The sequence below is a fragment of the Emys orbicularis genome, chromosome 6 (genome assembly GCF_028017835.1).
Source record: "Emys orbicularis isolate rEmyOrb1 chromosome 6, rEmyOrb1.hap1, whole genome shotgun sequence".
In the NCBI taxonomy this organism is placed as follows: domain Eukaryota; kingdom Metazoa; phylum Chordata; order Testudines; family Emydidae; genus Emys; species Emys orbicularis.
Window position 1 is genome coordinate 20,330,193 of NC_088688.1, and position 25,193 is coordinate 20,355,385.

Below are 25,193 nucleotides of genomic sequence, written 5' to 3' on the forward strand. Positions count from 1 at the left end.
ATGGAGCCAGGTTCCTCCATTCTTCTCTAATCCTCTGGTGTTTGTTTATTGCAAGTACTGTGATGTATGGTGAATTAAATAATTAAATTTTGTTTCCATAACTTGAAATCCTGTGATTATGTTGATATCGGATAGGTTTTTTGTTTGTTTGTTAAGATTTCATAGGGATTCAGATGGAACTGGTATAGTGATGGCAGTTTATCTGGGTCTCTCTATTTCTGGTTTGTTCTGGTCAGGACACCTCTCAGGATCAGGCTGATGAAGGCTTGAGGTCCCAGGAAACAGTGGGGGGGGTGACAACCATGATGGTAAAGCTTGCTCTAGTAGCCTCCATCTGTCTTTTCATTCTGTTCTTTTTGTTGTTGTTGTTCTTTTGTACTTTCCCAGAAAATCTCTTTCTTGTAAGGACCCAAAAATGGAGTGGTGGATGGAATAGCCATCCTCTCATTATTTTGTCCACCAATTAGGACTAATAGCCAACATACCAATTTTGGCTTATTAACTTCTGGCTCCCAACCACCTGGTTTTTAACCAGCATAATTTCAATGCAGTCCTTGAATCATATCAACTTGGCTTTTTTGTCTAGCCTAATTCAGTTATTCTGTATCCCTTTTGTACCTTTTCCCATCAACGTTTGTTATTGTAGGTTACTGTAACATCTTATGAACTTTTACCTACTTTTTACAGTTGAGCTCATGGTTCAGGTAAATGTATAGGTCCAATTGTCATGACCGGTCCCCCAGTGAAGAACTAAAAGACCGCTATGACCAGAAGCCAAGGAGGTGGACCTCTCATAGGAAAGACATGGGAATGGTGTGGGAAGCAGACCAATCCTTTGTATTTGAGATCCCAGCTGCTGTTCTGCCTCATCCATGCTTGAAACCTACAGAGAGGAGGTTTTGGCTGGGCAGATTATAAGGGAAGGTGAGCCTAAAATCATTGGGCAGGATCTGTGGCAGCTGCCACTACATTTAAATGACCCAAAGTACTGCCTATCATTGTCTAGTCAAAGGATAAGGGGCAGGATCGTGTCATTGCTTAGACTCTGCTGCAGCAGATTCTACTCAGTGGTCCCAATATTTCTACCAGCCCAGACAGATGCAGCCTATTTACTTCCAGGGTGCATATGCTAAATGAATGAAAGGTTAGTAGAAGAGAGTATGAGGAGACAAGGTCTATGTGGTAAGCTAGAACAACCCCTGGGAGAGTGTTTATTAACAAGGAGGCAATTTTGAACTGAATCCTGAATGAATGATAAGCCAGTTGAGCTGTTTGAGGATGGAGGTATGCGATTGGGTGTGTTTGTACGTGTGAGAATGTAGGCAGCAGTATTGTGTTAGAGCTAGGGTACTGGGGCTTAGGGAAGCCATATAAAAAGTAGTTGAAAGAAGGAATGAGGATGTCAGTGGAGGTGGTTGTGATGGTTCTCGGGGTACAAAGGACTGTAACTCACATCCTTACCCCTCTGCCTCCAATGTGAGGGAGTCTTGCTTGTGGTAACTGGGTGCTAGCTCCCTAACACCACCAGCCTTTCAGTCAGTCAAGCCACTCTACTCCAGACTATGCCAGCCCTGTGTTTGCCTTGCAGGTTAGCAAGAGATGCACCTCAGTCCCTGAGTCCTCTTGAAGCATTCCCCTGTGATATCCAACCACAGACACTGGTTACTCACAGAAATCCCAGGTCCTCTTAACAGTTTTACCTTAAACTGCTGCCCCTGTATAATACACAGCACTTGTAATGGGAGGAATAGCTTAGTGGTTTGAGCATTGGCCTAATAAACCCAGGGTTGTGAGTTCAATCCTTGAGGGGGCCACTTAGGAATCTGGGGCAAAAATCAGTACTTGGTCCTGCTAGTGAAGGCAGGGGGCTGGACTTGATGACCTTTCAAGGTCCCTTCCAGTTCTAGGAGATAGGATATCTCCATTAATATATATATATATATATAAACAAAAGAAGGTTTATTTAAGGAAGAATAGAGATTACACAAGAAGCAAGAGAGAGTGATGGAAACAAATGGTTACGATACAAAATAAAATAATAAAATGTGAACGAGGGCCTACAATTTATTATGTGACCACCTTATCTTATAAGTAGGTTTTCCCCCCGAAGTTCAGTCTGTTACAGAGCTGGCTGGCTTCACGGGAACCAAGATCTAATCATTCATGAAAAACACCTCTGCTCAATAAGATGTCTTTGTGAATGGATCCAGCGTGCTTCTCCCCACTCTGGTTATACTGAAACAGTCTTTTGTCTTTATTCATATCCAGGGCGATCCCTGTCTGTTAGAATGCTCCTTTTTTACCTCCAAGTGGTTTCGATTATTTGCAGTTGTCTTTGATAGTTTTCCATTGACTCTTTTGTGATGGGGCAATGATAGGCAGTTGAACCTTGCATTACATCACTGGCTAACCAGGGATACGTGGCTACTCCCTCCTGTAGGAGTAGGCAGTCACTGAGTAATATCACTCCCTGGTGATTCCTTTTAACTTAAAAAACATATGAGCATAAACGTCAACATAGTTACATTATTCCTTAAATATTACCCATACACACAACATGCCATGCCAAGCTTCCAATAGAGACCTTACATGTTAACCTTAATTGACAAATACTCTAAGCCAGTGGTTCTCAAAGTAGGGCCGCCACTTGTTCAGGGAAAGCCCCTGGTGGGCCAGGCCGGTTTGTTTACCTGCCGCGTCCACAGGTTTGGCCGATCGCGGCTCCCACTGGCCACGGTTCGCTGCTCCAGGCCAATGGGGGCTGCAGGAAGCGGTGCGGGCCGAGGGACGTGCTGGCCGCCCTTCCCGCAGCCCCTATTGGCCTGGAGTGGCGAACCACGGCCAGTGAGAGCCGCGATCGGCCGAACCTATGGACGCAGCAGGTAAACAAACCGGCCCAGCCCGCCAGGGACTTTTCCTGAACAAGCGGCGGCCCTACTTTGAGAACCACTGCTCTAAGATTTAAATACTACAGAATTTGTCGATTTGATGTGCCATCTTTTGCCTTATGTCCTCTTGGAGCAACTGCGATTAACTAGAATCGGAATTCCTGACTACTTCAGGTTAACACATAGAATCCAATCCTGCCAAATGCATTTAAGTAACATTACTCACATGAGTAGGAGCAGTCATCTGTATTTGCAGGATTCCCTGGCTTAGACAAAATGCTTGGATCCCGTGTTGATGAGTGCAGTATATAAACCTAGATAGATGATAGGAAAAAAAGCTTGTGGCATCTGCTCACACATAGGCCTGGTCCACACTAACCCCCCACTTCGGACTAAGGTACGCAAATTCAGCTACGTTAATAACGTAGCTGAATTCGAAGTACCTTAGTCCGAACTTACCGCGGGTCCAGATGCGGCAGGCAGGCTCCCCCGTCGATGCCGCGTACTCCTCTCGCCGAGCTGGAGTACCGGCGTCGACGGCGAGCACTTCCGGGATCGATCCGGGATCGATTGCCTGCCGCCGAACCAGGAAGTAAGTGTAGACGTACCCATAATGTGTCTCCTCTCTCTGCCCTCTCCTCCCCCTTACTCTACACACCATTGTAGTGTACATATACAGCATCCTTTCATTTGAGATTCTGAGTTGCTCAGTTTCTTTTTTCATATGTGTGGGTTGTGCAGGGTTGTTTCAATGATCACAGGCCAGATTCTACCATTTTTATGTGCACTGAGTAGTCCCTTACTCTTTGAATCATCCCATTTGAAATTATTATGATAAAATATATAACTCTGAAATGACTCGTGAAATAAGGATGGTCAAATCTGGACCTCTATGCTTGGGGGGTGGGAAATTAGGTTATTGTAATTTGATGTGCCTTTTTTAATATCTCTCTCTCTGTAATTGTGTGTGAGTGTGTGTGTGTATGTATATATGTGTGTGTGTGTGTGTATATATACACACACACACACACACACATATATATATATATATATATATATATATATATAAAAAGAGACACACACACACACACACACACACACAATTATTTATCGTTAAAGCATGATTTCAGTAATATTTTATTACCCAGAGGCCTTTCTATCACAAATATCAATTCTAATATGAATAATCTTTATCTTTCTAGTAATCTGATATCAATGTGACTACTTACACAATTAAAGGTTTTGCAGAAATGGGCCTTTTTTTTTTTTTTAACTGTTAGTGTTTGTTGTTGTAAAATTAATTATTTTGTCTGAGATTTATCCTAAATATCTTTCCGAATAGATTTTATATAAAATGTTTCTGTATCTCCTATATTTTTTCTTTATTTAGTTAAGTTTTATCAGATAATGCAAACTGTTATACAAAACAAACATGGAAAAAGAGAAATTCTATTGTATATTTATAATTAATGAAATAAATTACAGTTGATACAACAAGCAGCCAGAGTGGTCTGTTTGTGTGTTAGATATAACTAAATTGTTACATTTCATATTGTCTGTGCTCTTTCCCATCTAGAAACAAAATAATAATAATAAATAACTAATAATACTGGATAATATTAGTGGCTATACGTCAGGTGTCTATTGAAATAAGATTAGTTTCCATTCATAGCTACATGAATCCTGTGAAATAAATAAATAAACCCCTAACTGTGACACACAAAATATCAGCTTCCTACTCTGGGAGAAATATGTAAATATTCATTTTATCCTCTAAATGGTATCTAGAATATTTTCAGAAGTGTCTGTGTTGTAGTTCTTTTGCAACTACAAATTAAGGTTTTTAGTATTTATTTGATACAAAAAAATCAATGTTAAAAGAAATATAACTGCAAATGACAGTTAAATATAATTGACTCAAAAATTAAGATATAATTATAACACTTGGAATAAAAACATACAAATTATTTTTTCTTTATTTTATATTTTTAATGTATTGAAAGTTTAAACTTCAACTGTTCAGTATTTTAAATTTCTACTTATAAGGTATGTTTCAGTCAAGTGTGTGGACCAGATCTACAGCTGTCATACACTGGCATAGCTCCATGTACTTCAATGGAGCTTTGCTGATTTGCACCAAATGAGGATCTGGTCCTTAGGACCTTTGAATGATCAATTTTTAGGTTACAAGTTGTAAATACTAACTTGTATTTTTTAATATACATTTTATATTGAATGGAACAATTTCACACAAAAATATAGGCCTTTATCCTTGCAAATGCTTTAATATTCAGCCTTAAGTGCTAAATGGTAAACTAGACTAACAATTGGGAGAAAAATTCACTACTACAAAAAGAATGTACAGTATTTTGAACTTTGCACTTTGACTAGCTAAGGATTTAAACTGAAAGGAACATTCAGAAATTGAAAATACAAATGTCATAGATGAGTCAGCATCGTGTTACCATCCTAATTTAAGAATTAATCTTACCATACTGTTGCTCATAAGAAATACAAGTGCAGGTCTTCTCTTCAGTATTTAGTATTTTTTATCATCTTATTGCTGATATCCATGGCATTCTGCTATCCATACAGCTGCATGCCTTCTCTTCAATAATTGTTTTTTTCGATCATATTGCTGATACCATGAAGGTTTCTGGGTATATTTTAAAGCATGTGAGAGATGAGTACTGAAAAAAAACATTAATAAATGATTTAATGCATGCATCATCTGCGCAGTGCCTTGAAATTGCAGTATACTGTTTAACCTATGAATTGGTATTTATATATATTGTGAGATTATACATTTTTGATCATCATAAATACTGTATATATATCTTCAGATCACGTCTGTGTTAACAAAAAATTTAAATTATAAACAAATCTACCACAATATTTTTAAATGATTAGTTGATTTAACATTTAATTCTAATAAGTCCATTATTTTCAAAAATCTTACTGACAGTTGTTGATCTAGCTGTATAGTGCACGATATCTTATTAGCTTACCAAAAGAGAAAAAAGATTAAAAAAAAAAACATGATAATATAAACCCTATAAAATAAAAAATGCACAGTATTTCAGTTAGATATTTTAAAGGTGCTCTTAATCTGTTTTTGTTAAATAATTGATTATTTAACCAGTAGAAATAACATTCCTAGAATATTAAACCACCACTGTATACTTTCACAATCTATGTTCTTTAGTATCAAAATTGCATTCATTCTTGTGTTACATTTTATATTTCACTTGCAGTTCTGCAAGATTGCTGCAGTATCAGTGGCTTATAATCATTGTGAACTATTTAAGAAAACGTGGACAATAATGAACTCTGCAGGTTGCCTTGCTTCTATAAATGCATCTAATCATCATTCTGTATCTGTCTTCAGATGACTAACTTCTTTCTGCATTATTTATAGATAAATATTGATAGCTTATTGTATAGCATATTTTTAGACATCGGCCAAACAAAATTTAAAGAATGAGTGGGTTTGTACCGTTTAACGTGGAAAAATATGTGAATAAGATGAATAATGGTTGTCTGAACTTAGTTTGATTTTTAGAAGATAACATGTAAAAAATTTTATGCCCTTTGGTCTGGTTTTAAAAATATTCAGGTAAGGTATACTGTATTGAAATGTAGACTTTATATAAACTGAGCAAGTACAGTTATTCAGAAAGTAATTTTAGTCTTGCTATTACATCCTTAGCTGTCATAAAGATTAGTATGGCTCTCTATACACAGAGCGCAGAATAAATGAATGTATCAGCATGTAGCCTTGAGGAGCCCAATGCAATTTTCATCATGATAAATTGCATAATAAGCGAGAAAGTGTTTGCTTATTAATCCATAACAAGATTTAGATTGAAAATGGCCTGTTACATCCATGACAGGTACAGTACTGACTTCAGAAGGACTAAGATGGAAAGAAATGGAGCAACAATGTGTACAGGGGGTTAAGTATGCATCTTACCCTCCTGGTGCCCTGCTGAGCTGCCCCTTTTTGTGTCTGATTTACCGTGTACACAATAACAGTACACAGCTGCCTTGCTTCTGTCTGGGATGTTAAGCACACTTTTTGAAGGAGCTTTTATGTCAAGCTTGTGCTTTTAAAAAAAATTCACTTCACATTTATTGACAAAGGAAAAAAACACATGCAGTGTTTATCTTCTTTGTTGCGCTGAATAAAATACATTTCTGAGCTGAGATGTGCTGCAGAGTTTTGGATAACTCCTCCACCCTTCTAGTCCAGCCCCTCTCCCCCCTGCCCCCAACACACATACGCACACTAAAGATTACACTATTTTAGCCATGCTGAGTGGAACTGCTCACTCATGAGGATTAAGAGTATTTTTCTAGCATTAATTAGGCTTTGATTTCTAGGCATAGAGGACTGTAGGGATTGTTGCTGTCCATAATTTTTCTTCTTTGAATTAAAAAACGCAGTTTGATTTGGATTACTTTGTAATGTTTTATCAACATTTAAGAACAAATTGTATTCTTTTCAATGCTTGTATGTATAAACTGTACAAATAATTAAGTAGTCCCTTTTTAGTTTTAGTTGAACATGATTAGAGGAATTTTTTTGTTCTATGGTGAAAATGCAGCATAAATTAAAGGGCTTGAATAGTTTGCAAATATAGGGCAATAGTTTTAGAATGTAACCTTTGTAGTTGATAGTTGGGGATTAAAAAAAAAGGAAGAACATGAGCTGGAGAATAGAGAAAGCTTCTAAAGATGCTTGGATGACTTTCCATATATTTGGGCTACAAAAATACCTTTTAAACCTGGAAGTAGCAAGGGATCTGTCACCATTTCAATTATAAGCTTAGTTTTTTAAACCTTTAAATTCGCATTAAGCTGAAATTTAGACTAAAGATAGAGACATAGAATTATAAAATAGGAAGTACTGAGCTCCATCAGTACTCATGTATCAGGGGGTAGCCGTGTTATTCTGTATCCACAAAAACAACAAGGAGTCCGGTGGCACCTTAAAGACTAACAGATTTATTTGGGCATAAGCTTTCGTGGATAAAAAAACTCACTTCTTTAGATGCAACAGAAGTGAGGTTTTTTTTTACTCACGAAAGCTTACGCCCAAATAAATCTGTTAGTCTTTAAGGTGCCACCGGACTCCTTGTTGTTTTTATCAGTACTCATGCAATTCTGCATTCATGGGCAGTTGAGCAGTGGGATATGTCCAGCTGACCTGCGTTCTCAACAGCTCCCAGGAAGGCAAAACAGTCCCAAGGTCCATGCTGTTATGCCATGTGGGAATGTTCATTCCTGACTCTTTATTTTGCCATCAATTCAGCCCTGTTCATGTAAGCAAGAGACTGCTTTTAAAAAGAGTAAATTAAATTAGACTTTTCTTTACAATGTTGCAGAAATATAGGTCCCCCGGTTTCCTCCCACTCTCTTGCTTCATGGTGTCAGTCTGGCGGTGTAAACCACAGTCACAGAAAATTGCTCGGTGTTGGCTTTTCCCTCAATCCCTTTTGTACAGCAGCATTTCGTCCTCTGAAAAGTATCTCTCTGACCTAACGGCCACAGGAGGAAAGGGACACGGAAGAAGCCACATGCTTCATCTTTAGAACAGGGAAAGATCCAGAGCAAAATCACATCCTTGTGATTTCTCTTGCAGAAGGTTACTAGCCTGGTCATGGTTTCATGGCTGATAAAGGGTTGGAGGGGAACATGGCTTGGTGTTCCTCTGTGTTACTGACTGTCTGAATGGAATCCGTGAGTTTAGGGGGTTGGTTTCTCTCTTGGTCACTCTTTTTATACAGAAATATGGAACAAAATAAACACTGTTTTTATACTGAAATTTCATGTTTTTAATCCTGTGCAGTTGACTAGGCTGCTTTAGAAATAATAATGGTAAACGACTGCACTGTTGAAGTTTGATAGCTGGCTATTATATAGGGGCCTAGAGTAGTCTTCTGTAGGCTTGCATCAATTTCAAAGAACTCGAGCAAATGGCTCAGAATAGGACTCTCTGGTGGGTCTCTGACAAGATGAGCATGTGACAGGTTTGAGGGGGATCGATGAAATCATCTCCAGTCTGAGATGCAGTCCAGAGCTGCATAACCAAAAATCATAGATACAAACTTCCCTTGCCCTCAGTGCGGCTGACTCTGCGCATCAGGGTTCGGAATTTAGAGTCATATGCGTAGCCATAGATGAGAATTGCAACAATATCGTCTTCATCATCAGCGATGGACTAACAACATTAGATAGCGGCCAAACCAATTATTCATGCTGATGTAAAAACGCAGTAATCAAACTTTGCATCTGACTTCACCTTACAAAAGCCAAGAAATTGAGAGTTATGGTTCTCTTCTGCTAATTCCCTTTTCCCTAACCCATCTGCCTCTTCTGTGTTACCCTAAAGTCTCTCTCTCCCTCTCATTCTGTCCTTCTTCATGTTCCCTTCAAGTGCACTGTAGTTCTGAACATCCATATTCTAACACAGCAGATCATTCTTTGCTTCTTTTTCTTTTGCAGAGCTGAGCTCCCCAAAGCTTCAAAAAGTTAACTGGGAATTAAAGTAAATTAAAGCTCCCAATGGCTGGATACTTGTTCACTTTTTTTATGTAAATCTCATCCTCTCAGGTGGAGGAAATGCACATGTAAAATCTGTGTGTTTTCAAGAAGGCTCCATATTCCCATGGGGAAGCATCTTTATTTTTAGTTTTAAAAAAAGCCTTCTCCTCCTGTGACCCAAAATTTAGATGCTTCCTCCCCACCTCTTGCCCCAGGATTTCACATCCTAAAAATCCTATCTGGTAGCTCTGAGTAGGTGATTTTCTTCTCCCTCCTGCGAGGTGAGGGCTCCACTTTCTCTTTGCCCCCCTCTTAGCTACTAATGTCTGTTGAACCGATAAAACTCCATCCTCCATCACGGTACCTTCCTTTACACACAGCCTTTTCACCCTCCTTCCCAGGTTCCTCAGGAGCTGGAGGGAACCCTTCAGTGTTCTTTCTGACCCTTGGGAGTGGGAGTGTTGTATTCTTGAGTTCCTCTCAAGTGCAAGTCTCCCTGGTTGATACCAGCACACTTCTATGATCAGCATTCCACTCGCTCATGCTTAAGACAAGGCAAAATTCTGACCTATGGCATCTGACCAGCAGGAAAAAAGGACCAGCCTTACAACCCTACAGAAACCTGCCAGCAACAACCTTCAGGGTTGCAACCCACAGGTTAAGATCCGCTGTTGTCCAGTAACCCAACAGAGAAAATAAGAACATAAGAAAGGCCGTACCGGGTCAGACCAAAGGTCCATCTAGCCCAGTATCCTGTCTACTGACTGTGGCCAATGCCAGGTGCCCCAGAGGGAGTGAACCAACAGGCAATGATCAAGTGATCTCTCTCCTGCCATCCATCTCCACCCTCTGACAGACAGAGGCTAGGGACACCATTCCTTACCCGTCCTGGCTAATAGCCATTAATGGACTTAACCACCATGAATTTATCCAGTTCTCTTTTAAACTCTGTTATAGTCCTAGCCTTCACAATCTCCTCAGGTAAGGAGTTCTACAAGTTGACTGTGCGCTGCGTGAAGAAGAACTTCCTTTTATTTGTTTTAAACCTGCTGCCTATCAATTTCATTTGGTGACCCCTAGTTCTTGTATTATGGGAATAAGTAAATAACTTTTCCTTATCCACTTTCTCCACATCACTCATGATTTTATATACCTCTATCATATCCCCCCTTAGTCTCCTCTTTTCCAAGCTGAAGAGTCCTAGCCTCTTTAATCTCTCCTCATATGGGACCTGTTCCAAACCCTTAATCATTTTAGTTGCCCTTTTCTGAACCTTTTCTAGTGCCAGTATATCTTTTTTGAGATGAGGAGACCACATCTGTACGCAGTATTCGAGATGAGGGCATACCATCGATTTATATAAGGGCAATAATATATTCTCAGTCTTATTCCCTATCCCCTTTTTAATGATTCCTAACATCCTGTTTGCTTTTTTGACCGCCTCTGCACACTGCGTGGACATTTTCAGAGAACTATCCACGATGACTCCAAGATCTTTTTCCTGACTTGTTGTAGCTAAATTAGCCCCCATCATATTGTATGTATAGTTGGGGTTATTTTTTCCAATGTGCATTACTTTACATTTATCCACGTTAAATTTCATTTGCCATTTTGTTGCCCAATCACTTAGTTTTGTGAGATCTTTTTGAAGTTCTTCACAGTCTGCTTTGGTCTTAACTATCTTGAGCAGTTTAGTATCATCTGCAAACTTTGCCACCTCACTGTTTACCCCTTTCTCCAGATCATTTATGAATAAGTTGAATAGGATCGGTCCGAGGACTGACCCTTGGGGAACACCACTAGTTACCCCTCTCCATTCTGAGAATAAACAGAGCCTTTATTGTGCTCCCAGCAGTGCTACTTAATTATTGCCACTAGCTAAGGACGTGTGTTCTTGCCGTGTCTCTCAGAAACGGGCTTCCTAGAAAAATAATGCCAGCAGAGCAACATTTATTAACTTAAAAACCGAATATTTGTATCTGAGATCTCTCGGATTACATAATACTGTTCTGATTAAGAGAAAAATTCCACAGTTCTACTAGAAACGGGAAAGGAAATGTTTTTCTTTGATGAGAAGATCTGAGGGTTTTATCAGTTGAAAGAATATTAGATGGAACCCCTTTTCGGGGGAGGGAGCTGAAAGAGAACCTTTATCCTTATTGGGAAGATTATGCAATCAGTATGGCATTCTGGTAGGGGGAAATGCATGGTGCTTTTTTAACTGTTAGGTGGGGATTTGGAGCATTTGGGCAGGTAAGAACAGCATTTGCACATTAATGTCTTATATAGGGGATGGAATAGTTACTGTTTGGTAACATTTAGCCACAGTAATCAGTTATCTAAGATAAGACTAAATGGTTTTATGTATCCAACCATGGGAATATGAATATTTTGTGTGGTGACTAGTCCTGGAGGCAGACATGGGATACTACTTGTATAGTTCTCCACATCTGACGATCACCAAGCTGTTTACAAACATAGATATCATTATACCCATTTTACAGATAGAGAAATTGAGGTACAGTTGAGGTTAGTGACCTTTTTCAATGCCACACAGTAAGCATATGCCACAGCTGTGCATAGAAATGAGTTCTGCTTCCAGAGCCTGTGCTCTAACCATTAGACTCCTTTGCTTCCACACCAAAATAGGATGGTTGGACTAGGATAAGTGTGCACCTACAAATACAGTACTGGAACAGACTGTTGCTTGGTAAGAGCTTGCATTTGTGTCCTAAATCCCTATTGAAATAAATCTTGGCCTGATTTTTTGAAAATATGCATTTTTATTAGTATGCATCTGTGTATGAGGGATGCATAATCTGAATGCAGCATTATAACCCATGGACTCTGACACAGCTTTGATACAGGCTTCCTCTGTGGCCTTGACAGAATTACTTAACTGCCTTGCCTCTGTTTCCCCATCTATAAAATAAGAATAATAATGAAGTCCCTCGGTTACTGGAGTGTGTGAAGAACATGTAATGTCTGTAAAGACCCTGGAATATGCAAGTGCCATATAAAGGCACTTATATATTTGCATCCAGTCACTCTGCATGACTGCATTGCCAGGATGAACAGGAAAAACAAGTATTGCTCCTGCCCATTCTTCAGTGACAGATATGGCATCTCAGGGCACTGGCTCTGTCATCTGCCAAGCCTCCCTTCTCCCAGAAGCATGAACGCCGGAGATTAGCTGAAGCAGTATCAGCTAGTCTCAGATCTGCCTAGTTTCCACTACCACCACCAACGTGTCAGTGCAGGCCCAAGAGCATCCCAGGCAAAACTGCTCTGCCATCCTTCATACCTTTGTTCAGAACAGATCTTTTGTATGGCACTACGGTATTGGAGTAAGTTCAGTAAAAAATACTTATTGATACACCTTTAAAATGTAGTCTGCACTTCTGCAGAGCTGTCCTGCTGGGGCTTGCTGTAGCCAAGCCATCTGGGACAGAGTGCTGGTCCCTTACATTCCCTAAAGCTTGCAGCAAATTTATAGTGGTCTCCTGGATGGGAACATGAGGCCAAAGGAATCTAATCTCTCCCCTCCCCACTAGTGTACCCACAGTGAGCAATCTGAACTTCAGCCACACATACTGCTCTTATGTTTATTTTGGGGTACGGTGTAATTTTTTTTACAAGTTTGGGTTTGATTAGTTCCCACCGTATTCACCAGCTGTGTCCGTAGAGGCAGTTTCCCACAAGTTGGGAAGCCTCCCCTATGGGAAAGCAGCTTTAAACTTTAGCCAGAGCTCCACAAGTCCCGTCAGTGGAAGCTGTGAGGGAGATGCGCTTCCCACCCACTTGTGGGCTGTGTCAGCCATCATCTGACCGCTGGCTTAGCAGCTAAAGTCTGCAGCTAAACCTCAACTCCAGGCAGACTTTCTGCCAGTGGGACCCAGGCAATAAATCTTGACCCACTATATTAATGTATAGGTATTTTCTATTTGGCTGGATGTTTCCAAGTTTGGGGGAGGCTGTTGGATTTATTCCTGTTCGTATCAGTTTGACTGAATTTTTAACATATGCCACGCATGCCGGCAGCCCTGAATAGGTGGCTTTTTTTATGCATTGTATAAATTTAAATAAATAATATAAACAATATATTTGTACTCTGAATCAAATTTACTGAGAGGGGGGGAAAGGGTAAAAATAGAGTAGTTTGAGATCCCTTAGTGCCACTGGCAATAGATAGGCATGTGTTGTGGTAGGATGGGTCAGTATCAGTTTTGTAAAAGTCCATAGCTTGTCTGCACTATGGTTTACTCAAATGACTGTTTAAGGTGTGATCGGAATCTGTATCTGGCTGGGACAGTACACATGTTGTACTAATTTTAAGGATGTGGAAAGAATGAAATTCCCCTAAAGAAGAATATATCTGGATATAAGAGACTTGGTGCTTTCTTGTGAATGCTAGGTTTGCATCTGCCTTTGTTTTGGTCTGTGGTCTTGGTGCAATGTGCCCGTTCCATCACACACAGCTTTAGCTCTGAAAGAAGACATACAGACCAGCTGCGAGAGGGGGTTAATCTCTGGCCACATACTACCACAGCTGAGTGTTGTAAATGAATTAACAAGAAACCTGTTGCTTTTCAGGAAAATGCATGCCTTACCAAACACTGGGAGGAAAAATATTCCTGACAGAAACATGTGAATCCTTGCTGAACTATGCTTCTGAAGTTTTCAATGAATACACATAGGCACCAGACCAGGGTTACTAGATAACAACATTAGGATTAGATTGTTAATCTAGTTTTTGATATGCTTTCATCACTCAGTAGTCTGCAAAAATGCCAAAATGATTTTTAGTTTTATTCAAAGAGCTATAACAAATAAAAGGTAACAGGAACATCTATATAGTGCTATTCTGAGAAGTACATTAATTGTTACATTCATTATTTTATTGTGTATATTGATGAAGTAAGAGAAGATGAGGTGAATAAAAATGATACGCAAGATCTCATGTATTTTTGTTGAATCTAATGCTTATCCTTTATCCATGTATTGCTGCTACATAGTTTGACAGTGGCTCAAATAGCTCACTTGTCAGAGAAAGCTTTAATCAGTGCTTGGCTGGTCTTTGCATACTTTTTCATATATAAGCTACAAGAGTGTGCAATCCTGTTATATCATAGATTTACCATACACAAAAATCTAAAATAAAAAACTTCATTGTTATCATCGAAGTTGTTAAGTGCAGTTCAAGAGGAGCTTTGTACCACTGAACACACATTTTTTTCTCAAAAATAAAAAAAATGGAAATAACTAAGAATATGAAACAATTTTGACACCAATCTTGGCACCCACTTCCTGCACAAAACATGAGAGAGAACGCTCAATAACTAAAGCACCTACTTTTACAGATGAAAAAATAGTTCCAATAATTTTTTTAAACCCACTAAAATATTCCTTAAGTTAGGGCATATACTTAGTGGTGTGGAATAAAGGTTTAAATGGCACTCACATGTATTTGTGGCTTTGTCACTTAGAAGTAATTGGCCATCCCAAACTCATGCTAGCTGCTTTTATACCACAGTTCATAGCATATATTCCATATAAAACATGAGCAGAGGAGAGAATTAAACAGGATAGATTTTTTTTTAAATCTTATTTTTATTGGAAATATTTGACCTAAGCATAGTTCAAAAAGAGATATCTTCTCTTCATTGAGGAAATAATATTTCACATTGTTTGTATCCTTTTTTCCCCTTTTGCTCACACATTCTCTTGTTAGGCTGTTGAGAGGTATACTTCATCCCTTCCCTCCCTGTCTCTCAAAATGTACATTTGCTCCAAGCCCCCTTCCCAGTTATACTTATTTAAAGACCAGAATTGAGAAACATGTTATCTGGTCCAGGAACATTTTTAACTGTGCTATAAATACCCCTTTGAAGAATTAGAAATCATTCCTTCTTTTAGACTGGCATATCAGAAGATATCAGACATTAACATCATGACTCAGACATTATTGGGATTGAGCCAAACAAGTTGATAGACTAAGTTGCATATTTTTTGGAGCTTGAACAAAGGTATTGATGCCTTCTTTCCTGTCATTTTGAGGCTTGTGGAGTTGGACTCTACCTAGGCTTTGCATGTTATGTACAAACATATAACATGTTATATACTACTGTTTTTTAAAAAACAAGTCTTAAAATTCTTAACATTTCTAAATGTGTGCCTTTGGTAAGATGTGACATGAATAAAATATAAATGTGAGAGTTAATGGAATTGTTTGGGATGATCTTCGGCATTCTCTCATTTGCAGTCAGAGCGAACAGCAAAAATGAGCCATATCCTGCCCGCTAATAAGCTTTGTGCCACTTCAGCAGTATGTAGGGGGTGAAAGGGACATGGATGGGATGTGACTGTACTGAGAGATTCTCTGCTATGAAACAGCTCCACAGAGGACAATTGCAGCTGTATATAGTTTAGAGTAGTCTTGAGGGCGCTCTAACTTACACTAAAGGCTGAACTGGCCCCCAGCAACTCCAGAGATTAGAAAAGCTCAATGGTGGATGACAGCTACCTTTACCACCTCACCAATCAGCTGCACTGAGTGGAGTTCTGGCACAGTTACAATCCGACCAAGAATCTTTAAATGCGAGTATGTTATGTTAAGGATTTAGAAAGGAGTTTTTTTGTTAATCAGTTATAATGACATTAGTTGTGTAAAGTGATTGCAATCATAACTCAATTGCAGCCCTTACTCATGTGAGTAATCTGATTGAAAGCAGTGTGACTGCTCACATGAGTACGGGCTGCAGGCTTGGGCCTCTGGTTGTATTTCCAAAGAGACACTGTGATAATTTTGTATTGCTTTATAATAAGTTAATTAAATATTTTAATGAGCCATGACTTAACATATTGGGGGTGTCCTCGGCGTTAAGTATTTAGAAATAAATCGTATATAATTTAAATTACAGATGAAGCTTGATAAAATTACTTAATTGGTCCTGGACAGACTTCAATTAATATATTTTTATCTCCTGTGCATCTCTTAAAGTACTAATGCATCTGAAATCACATTGATAGAGGAGAAAGCTGTAGATTTCACTTCTTCTTATGTAACAAAAATCATCTCTTGTTCTCAGTGTGCGCTTAAATGACACTTACTTTATGAAAAATCGTAGTTTTATTAACACTTAGCATTCATATATCTGTATAATGCAAATTAGGAACAACAGCTAAGATGTAGATTTTTAAGGCGGAGAAGTTGTTCTAAAAATCAGTCATCAGCCAGTCAGTGCTGCTCATTTGCATATACTCTGAAAAAGCAATCTTGCCTTAGTGTGTTGAACTTCTGCCACGCCTGTGATGTTCATAAATAGGGGTTGCTGATAGGTGAGTCTAGCTTTGCCTTAGTAGCACTTGCAGTATTTTAAAACAAAGTGATTCATTCAACACAGGAAACCAAATTGAATGAATTTAGTATTTTCAGTGCCTCTAGAAGCTCTTCCTTCCCCTCCTCCCAACTAGTTAAAAGTGCTTAGCTGAATTGAATAGTAAAAGGCGAAAGATTTATACGATCTGAAGAGAAACCAGAGTACTACAAAAGCTGTATTTTCAAGCTGCTTCTAAACTTTTGCTAAACAATAAAATATAAAAATACTTTGTATGACATTCTTTATTTGCCTTGTCCCAGGTTTTGTGATACGTATTCAGTACTACAGCTAGATAATTTGTTAACAAGGCCTTTTTAACACTTTGGACAGATGCACATACTGTTTTCAATCTTCATGGTTAATTATTCGATTTTGTATTTGATGCCAGAACACCCTGACTCCTAATCACTGCTCATTGTTGGAAGTCCATTATATTCTAACTGTTTGAGTGCTCCCGTTGACCTTGAACTGACATTATAAGCTGTGTCTAATCTTTTCACTCTATATTTCTAATGCCTCTTTTCTTTTTTCCCCCCTTTGTCTGATCCCTCTTTAGCATCACAATGGGGCTGCCTCTGAGTCCAGCAGCTGACTCCGCCCGCTCTGCACGACATGCTCTCTCACTCATTGCCACTGCCAGACCACCCGCCTTCATAACAACTATCGCCAAGGAGGTGAGAAAAACTTCAATGTTCACTGAACTGCACTTTCAAAAGAATAATGATCTCAGCGTGCAACAAACTTTTTGGTTGGTTTTATATTAATGCTTTTCAGCTCCAGTATTAGCAGACAGAAATAAAAAATTGTCAAATCTCCTTTACCACTGCTCCATAATTTATCTTTTTTGGGGAGACAAAATGGGTTATCATTTTTAAATATTTGGTGGTATGTAACACACACATTATGCAGCAATATCTTGATAACTGCTACACCAGGTCACTTGATGAGTTGAAAATGGCTTAACCTGTTGTGTCCTGATGTACTGGGTGTATAACCTTCCAATTCACATATAGAGCAGTGGGCAAAATCCTTCATCATCCCACCCGTCTTTGGTGATGGGTGTTTCTTCTGGGTCCTCCCCAATCCAGTCCTAGGTTCTTTGGGCATAGCATAGAAGCTAGGATCCCCTTTCTACCCCAGTCATTCTCCCATCTCCTTAGTGCATCTGATTTTAGAAGAAGCTGCAGCCTCTGCAGGTCTGATTATGTGTGAGTGTACCTAAACATCGGGTTGGCAAAAGAAGGCTGGCAAGGAGGTAGACCGTGAAGGGTCTTTAAATGTCCAAAATAATATTTGGTATTCTATATCATTAAGTCCAAGATGGGCCATTTATTCACCCTGACCCTCCCTTTTTGTGAAAGTGAGGATCAGTAAACAAAGTGGACCAACATTTTAAAGAGTGTATGCAGAATAATAATTAAAACATATTCAAAGGCTACATTCAAGCTGGAAGGGCATAGTAAGTGGGGTCCCACAGGGATCAGTTTTGGGTCCAATTCGGTTCAGTATCTTCATCAATAATTTAGATAATGGCATAGAGAGTACACTTATAACGTTTGTAGACAATACCAAGCTGGGAGGGGTTGCAAGTGCTTTGGAGGTTAGGATTAAAATTCAAAATGAGCTGGACAAACTGGAGAAATGGTCTGAAGTAAATAGAATGAAATTCAAGAAGGACAAATGCAAAGTACCCCACTTAGGAAGGAACAATCAGTTGCACACATACAAAATGGGAAATGCCTATCTAGGAAGGAGTACTGCGGAAAGGGATCTGGGGTCATAGTGGATCACAAGCTAAATCTGAGTCAACAGTGTAATGCTGTTGCAAAAAAAGCAAACATCATTCTGGGATGTATTAGCAGGAGTGTTATAAGCAAGACACGAGAAGTAATTCTTCCGCTTTACTCTGCTCTGATTAGGCCTCAACTGGAGTTTTGTGTCCAGTTCCTGGCACCACATTTCAGGAAAGGTGTGGACAAATTGGAGAGAGTCCAGAGAAGAGCGACAAAAATGATTAAAGGTCTAGAAAACATGACCTATGAGGGAAGATTGAAAAAATTGGGTTTGTTTAGTCTGGAAAAGAGAAGACTGAGAGGGGACATAATGGTTTTCAAGTATGTAAAAGATTGTTACAAGGAGGAGGGGGGAAATGTGTTTTTCTTAACTCCTGAAGATAGGACAAAAAGTTTCCTACTGGCAGGGTGGGTAAACATTGGAATAAATATTGTGGAATCTCCATCACAGGAGATTTTTAAGAACAGGTTAGACAAACACCTGTCAGGGATGGTCTAGATAATACTTAGTCCTGCCACGAGTGCAGGGGACTGGAGTAGATGACCTCTCGAGGTCCCTTCCAGTCCTATGATTCTGTGGTTCAAATGAGTTCTGCAAAACACAGATGTTCTTAATGTAATATTTTAGTCCAAATGTTGAACATTTGTCCTTAAACCTCAAACAAAAGCTGTTTCTTTTCTGAATATTTCACAAATTATATTTTTGGATTGGTCATCAGATGTCTTCATTCCTAGTGAATGATGTGGAACAATGTAATTTTGCATAATTAATTTGTAATTCCTCTGGTTTCTTCCCTCAGACTAGTGACAGTACCTCAGTCTTCATCCATGCCTCAATCTTAGACAGTGGGCTAATTATTCCACTGTGCCAGCCAAGTCAGAGGTGCAGACACAGAGTTAGGTGTGATTAGCAAACAGAAATAATCACCAGCCCAGCCTCTTTACTTAACCTCCTTAATTGGCTTTATGTACACATTGAAGAAGAGATGTGACAATGTAGAACTGCAGTAGCCCATATGAACACTTGGACTCCTCTCACCGCTGCTAGAGACTGTAGAAATGTTGGAACCTGATCTGGTATTAAGAAACTAACATGGAAAGCTCATGCTAAATATAGTTGAAACATATGTGGACAACAGTAATTAAATATATAATCCTATTCCTTTTGTAGGTGCATAGACACACTGCGCTGGCAGCAAACACTCAGTCTCAACAGAATATTCACACAACAGCTCTTGCTCGGGCTAAAGGAGAGATCCTAAGAGTCATTGAAATACTAATAGATAAAATGCCCACAGATGTTGTGGATCTTCTTGTAGAGGTAAGAATATGCTGTAATATCTGTATATCATAGTTTTTAATAAATCAATGAATAATACATTGCACATAAACTCAATTGTAAATTGTAAAGTGCCATCTACCTTTACAGCACCATGGAACATACTTATTTTTTAAAATAACACATCTGAGGCCATAAGACTCTGTCCCTGTCTCAAAGGGCTTAAAAAGGAGCAGAAAACAGATATACAAATGACTGGGTATGGCGCAACAAAAGCGAGATCAGCGAGCAGTGATGTTTAGCACACCTTGTTCTAATTTTTTCCTCTATCTGTTTTTAGGTAAACTCTTTTTTAAGGGGAGGACTTGGGCTGGGAAGTAATGTATTTTCAGGAGGCCCTTGAAAAGGGTTAAGTGGGTGCATTGAAGACTGGGTTGCAGAGAAGGTTTCTGACAGGAGGGCTACATAAAAGGATGTATGGAGATGGACAAAATGGAATAGTTAATCCTGTAGCTTGGGCAAAGTGAAGGTGTCAAGGGTTGAAGAGACCAGAGCAGAGAATTGGGTAGGACTTAATTGGTAAGGACAAGCTAGTAAAAGAATTTGTTGGCAATTTGGACGTGGTTGTAACAGCAGCATTTTGAATGGACTGAAGAGGGATGTTGAAAGTTTTGTCTTTCAGGTGCATATTCATTAAGGCTGAAGGACATTGTTAAAGAATCCACCATACCATGTGATTTCCTTAACTTTGGTGTTCCTGTTCACATTCCCTCTTAATATAACTAGCACAACATGTGGTGTTCCTTCTCAGGCCTTCAATAGCAGACACTTGCCTGTAGTTTGTAGCTTTGTAAAATGTGTACAGTTACTGTGAATGAGTATTTGCAGCAATTCCCAGTACCATTGCCATTGCAAATTCCAATATGCTGCAATACAATCAGATTTGTTTATGCAGATAACACGTTATACTTAGGTACCAAAAATATAATTAAACACAAGAGCTAGAAAACTCTATAACTGTTCAGAATTTAAATTGTTATGAACAATAAAATCAAACATTGTTAAACAATTGTAACTTTTGTTTCCAAGGTTATGGACATCCTCATGTACTGCCTTGAAGGATCCTTAGTCAAAAAAAAGGGACTTCAGGAATGCTTTCCAGCCATCTGCAGGTAAAAGCACTGAAAGAAATGATTTGTGATTAATACATTCTCTTGCTATAGCTTACTTATAGCCATAATGTTTACACCTTAAAACTTCAGATTTACAGAGTATTTTAAGTACAGTAGACCCTCGAAGTTATGAATACCAGTGTTATGAACTGACCAGTTAACCGCACACATCATTTGAAACTGGAAGTACACAATCAGGCAGCAGCAGAGACCAAAAAGGCAAATACAGTACAATACTGTGTTAAACGTAAACTGCTTAAAAAAAAAAAAAAAAAAGAGAAAGCAGCATTTTTCTTCTGCCTAGTAAAATTTCAGAGCTGTATTAAGTCAATGTTCAGTTGTAAGCTTTTGAAAGAACAACCATAACGTTTTGTTCAGAGTTACGAACAACTTCCATTCCCGAGGTGTTTGTACCTCTGAGGTTCTACTGTCGTGTACAGTTTTTCTAATCCCTATTACATCTGAAAAAGAGGAGGTAGGTCAGAAAATAGCAGAGTTATTGCCAACTATTGAAAATGCTTCTGTATAAAAGTCCACATGGTAAAATACTGTTCATTTTTATGTTAGTAGTATCTCTTAAAACTTTGCCCTACAACTCCGATGTTGTATTATTTTCTCTGTCATAAACAACAGAAAATGGTCAGGTTCTTTTCTTTCATTATAGTTGTAACCACCACAGTTCGTTTCTTTTGTTTGGTAATAATAACTCTGTACTTCTACAGCATCTTGCACCCCTGGATTTTAAAGTGCTTTATATACTTCAGTTAATTAGTTATTATCCTCATTGTACACATGGGTAAACAGAGGCAAAATGAAGTGATTTGTGAAAGGAATTCTGGCAATGATGGGAATAGAACACAGCTCTTCTGAGGTTTAATCCAAGTCCTGTGGTTTAATCTGTTATTATTTGTATTATCATAACACTTAAGAACCTGGTCATACACACAGGATCCCATTGTGCTAGGTACTGTACAAACACAGCACAAAAACAGTTCTAGTGTAAGACAGGAGACAACAAATGGATACAGACAGATCAACAGGGGAGTGCAAGGAAGCAGTGAGGAAATATTGGTCAGCATAAAAGGCAGTAGTCTCAGAGCACCAGCAGCCGAACTGTTGTCAAGATTTTTGTGGACATCATGACAAAGGAGAGTTTTACATGCTTCCTTTTCAGTCTAACACTGTACAATATTCCGTAAAAGAGGTGATTTATCAACACGTCTATTTATCCTCTCCAGAAGGGGGAAAATATCTGTAATACTTTTTCTTCAAAGTATTGGTGGATAATTGTATACCCACATTTAAAAACAAAGGAAAAATTTAAATTAATAGTGTTTCTGCACAAACTTGATAGGTGCTTATACAATTAAAAATAAAGCATGTTGCCTCAGGCACACCAGGAACAGAGAGATCTATTTTTGGTGTAAATGAAGGCTGCAACTATTTCAAAATAAGCAGTTAAAAATAACACAGTGGTCTATATTGGGCCAACCTGAGGAGATTTAGTCACAGTCTGAAGGAATGCTGAGGCCAAACTGCAGGCAGCACTGTCACAATTGAGGTCTTTGACCTATGATAGAATAAGTCTTCCAAGGGTATTGAGGAACCAGCACTCATCAAAACACCTGCTTACCTACTTCCCTTTCATGATATAACCATGTTCAGCAGCATAGCGATGTCCATAGCAAAGTGTACTCTCGTAACAGAATTTGGCCATATCACAGGTGTATTCCTCCTTTCTGAGGATGTTTGAGCCTTACTCTTTGAGTGCTGTTGGACTATAAAGCCATCCTCACCAAGTACATGATTTTGAAAGCAAGTGTCCATTCTTTTCTTGGTAAGAACTAGCTGCTTTGATAAATCTAATAGCTGAAAATAAAGTGTAATTACAAAGAACCCAACATGGAAGTGCATCAATTTTATAAATACATATGGTATCTGTAGACCAAGCTGAAGAGAGCATAGAGCAGAGTAATGTTCTACAGAATATGCATTTTCAAGACTTTTCATCCTAATCTCTCGGGGCATAATACAGCTGTCCAGTTGGAACAAGCAATATAACTGAGATAACAAGAAACAGTCACTGAAAAACAACTGGGTTTAATAAATCCTGAGTTTGTGGCAATTACCACTCACTCTTCATACCTTTGAGGACAGATGAGTGGGTGGAAGGGATCTCTTCCTGCCATGTAGCTACTTTACACTCTTCTGTCAGGTGAGCAGGAGCTGTACCTCTCTTTTGACCTGCCAAATCGCTACCATCCTCATGATTGTGTTATTGCTGGAGAAGGAGACTTTAATCACCTGGCTCCCAAATGCCTGTCCTCTGCTGTGTCTGCCCATCTGACCAGTTCCCCCCAGATGCCAGTAAATTGTGCTGCAAAGTGCCAGTTTCATCCTTCTCCTCAGTTGTTTTTAACAACAACTCTAAAGATGCAGTCAGGGTCCTTGATAGCTTTCTGATACATTTGCAAAGGTTTTACTGCTCCCCCACTGGCATCTTTGGAAGAAGAATAGAATTTGGAAACACAGAACAAAAACTGACTTCAGAGGATACTTACTATGTGACAGACCTGCACTTCTCTTGTTGCTAATTCATGTGTCAAGTAGTGGAATACAAATGTTCTCATCTGATTGGTTTTTAAAAAATATTTTTAAGACTCTCTCTCACACTAGGCGTATAGGATTCAATTGAAATTAAACTCTCAAATGTCAGTAGAACTCTGTTGCTGGTTTTAAAGCTGTCTCGTGGTCTGTTGTTTATAAACTGCTGAGAGAGTGTTAATATTTTTCTGACATCAGAGATTGTTTTTCTGTTCCTTTGTTTTTTATAGAATTATCATATTATTTTAGCTAGTCAGGAACCTGGTGGTTTTCTTTTTCTGTTCATGTTTGTATTGGTGGTGGTTTGGCATTTGGGGAGTTCTGAAAGGCACAAAGTGTAGGTAGGCTTCTAACTCCCACTGGCATTCAGTTGAAGATCAATGCCTGCCATTTGTGTTTTTGAAAATCTCCCCTTTTGTTCTTAAAGTTTAATATTCACAGATAATAAAATGTGATTTATAATATATATTTATAATATTCTTAGGCTATTATAAATATTCATATTATAACATATTAACCATGTAAATTACAATATTTAATATGTCAGGGGGTTGTATTTTAATGTAACAAGCTATAAAAAAGAACAACAGTTGCAAGAAAGGAACTATTATACCTTTGACAGGTATGTCATGAATAAAGATAATCCTTCCTTCCTTCAGATATTTTAAAAACTTTAGCTTGAAATGTAAATGCAAAGACAAGTGGGAATTAATGCAAGAAATCTCCCCATCCTTTTTGCATTTTTATAGTGGCACATTGTCTTTACATTTGGCTAAATTGCTAGCAGTATCTCTTACTGTACATAGTTATGGCTATTGTAAAAATGATACAGCACTTTACTGAAGTCATTTTTCAGACCAATGGAAAATTTCATACGATTTTAGCAAATCATTGAATCTCTGGAGAGATTCCAAGTGGTAGCACTTTGGCTTAATCCTATTACTAATTCTTTTAATCTCCTAATGATCTCCCTGCGATACTGTATTAAATGTGCACACCTGTTGTGACTGAGTCTGTTACTTCAGCAGACAAAACAATATTAGGCATTTTTGGCTTTCCCTTCTCATACGTAGTCTTTAAATACCATATCATGGCTATAACAACCAATCTCTGTTCGCTGTTTCCAAGCAAAGTCCTAGCTTGAGTAGTTTTGTAAAACCCATGGCTTTAAAAATTAGTATGCTTGTTCAAATACCGGATTATTAACTTTCCTTCTGTTTTAGGGCTAGTCTACACTTACCCGGTAGTTCGACGGCTGCGGATCGAAGTTCCGAGTTCGATTTATCGCGTCTGGTGTGGACGCGATAAATCGAACCAGGAAGTGATCCCCGTCGACTGCGGTACTCCAGCTCGGCGAGAGGAGTACCGCGAAGTCGACGGGGGAGCCTGCTTGCCGCGTGTGGACCGCGTCTGAACCGCGGTAAGTTCGAAGTAAGGTATGTCGAATTCAGCTACGTTATTCACGTAGCTGAATTTGCGTACCTTACTTCGACTTGGGGGGTAAGTGTAGACCAGGCCTTAGTGGCATACAG

The 25,193-nt window shown here is 38.9% G+C and overlaps 1 protein-coding gene across 2 annotated transcripts in view; it reads left to right on the forward strand.

Annotated features, from left to right (window-relative positions):
• WDR7 (WD repeat domain 7) overlaps window positions 1-25,193 on the forward strand; it is a 329,543-nt gene that overhangs the window by 236,154 nt on the left and 68,196 nt on the right. For both annotated transcript variants that reach the window (XM_065406020.1, XM_065406019.1), the window contains 3 exons: window positions 17,370-17,487; window positions 19,778-19,927; window positions 20,975-21,057. In XM_065406020.1, the coding sequence (XP_065262092.1) occupies window positions 17,370-17,487; window positions 19,778-19,927; window positions 20,975-21,057 (351 nt within the window). The remainder of the gene's footprint in view (window positions 1-17,369; window positions 17,488-19,777; window positions 19,928-20,974; window positions 21,058-25,193) is intronic.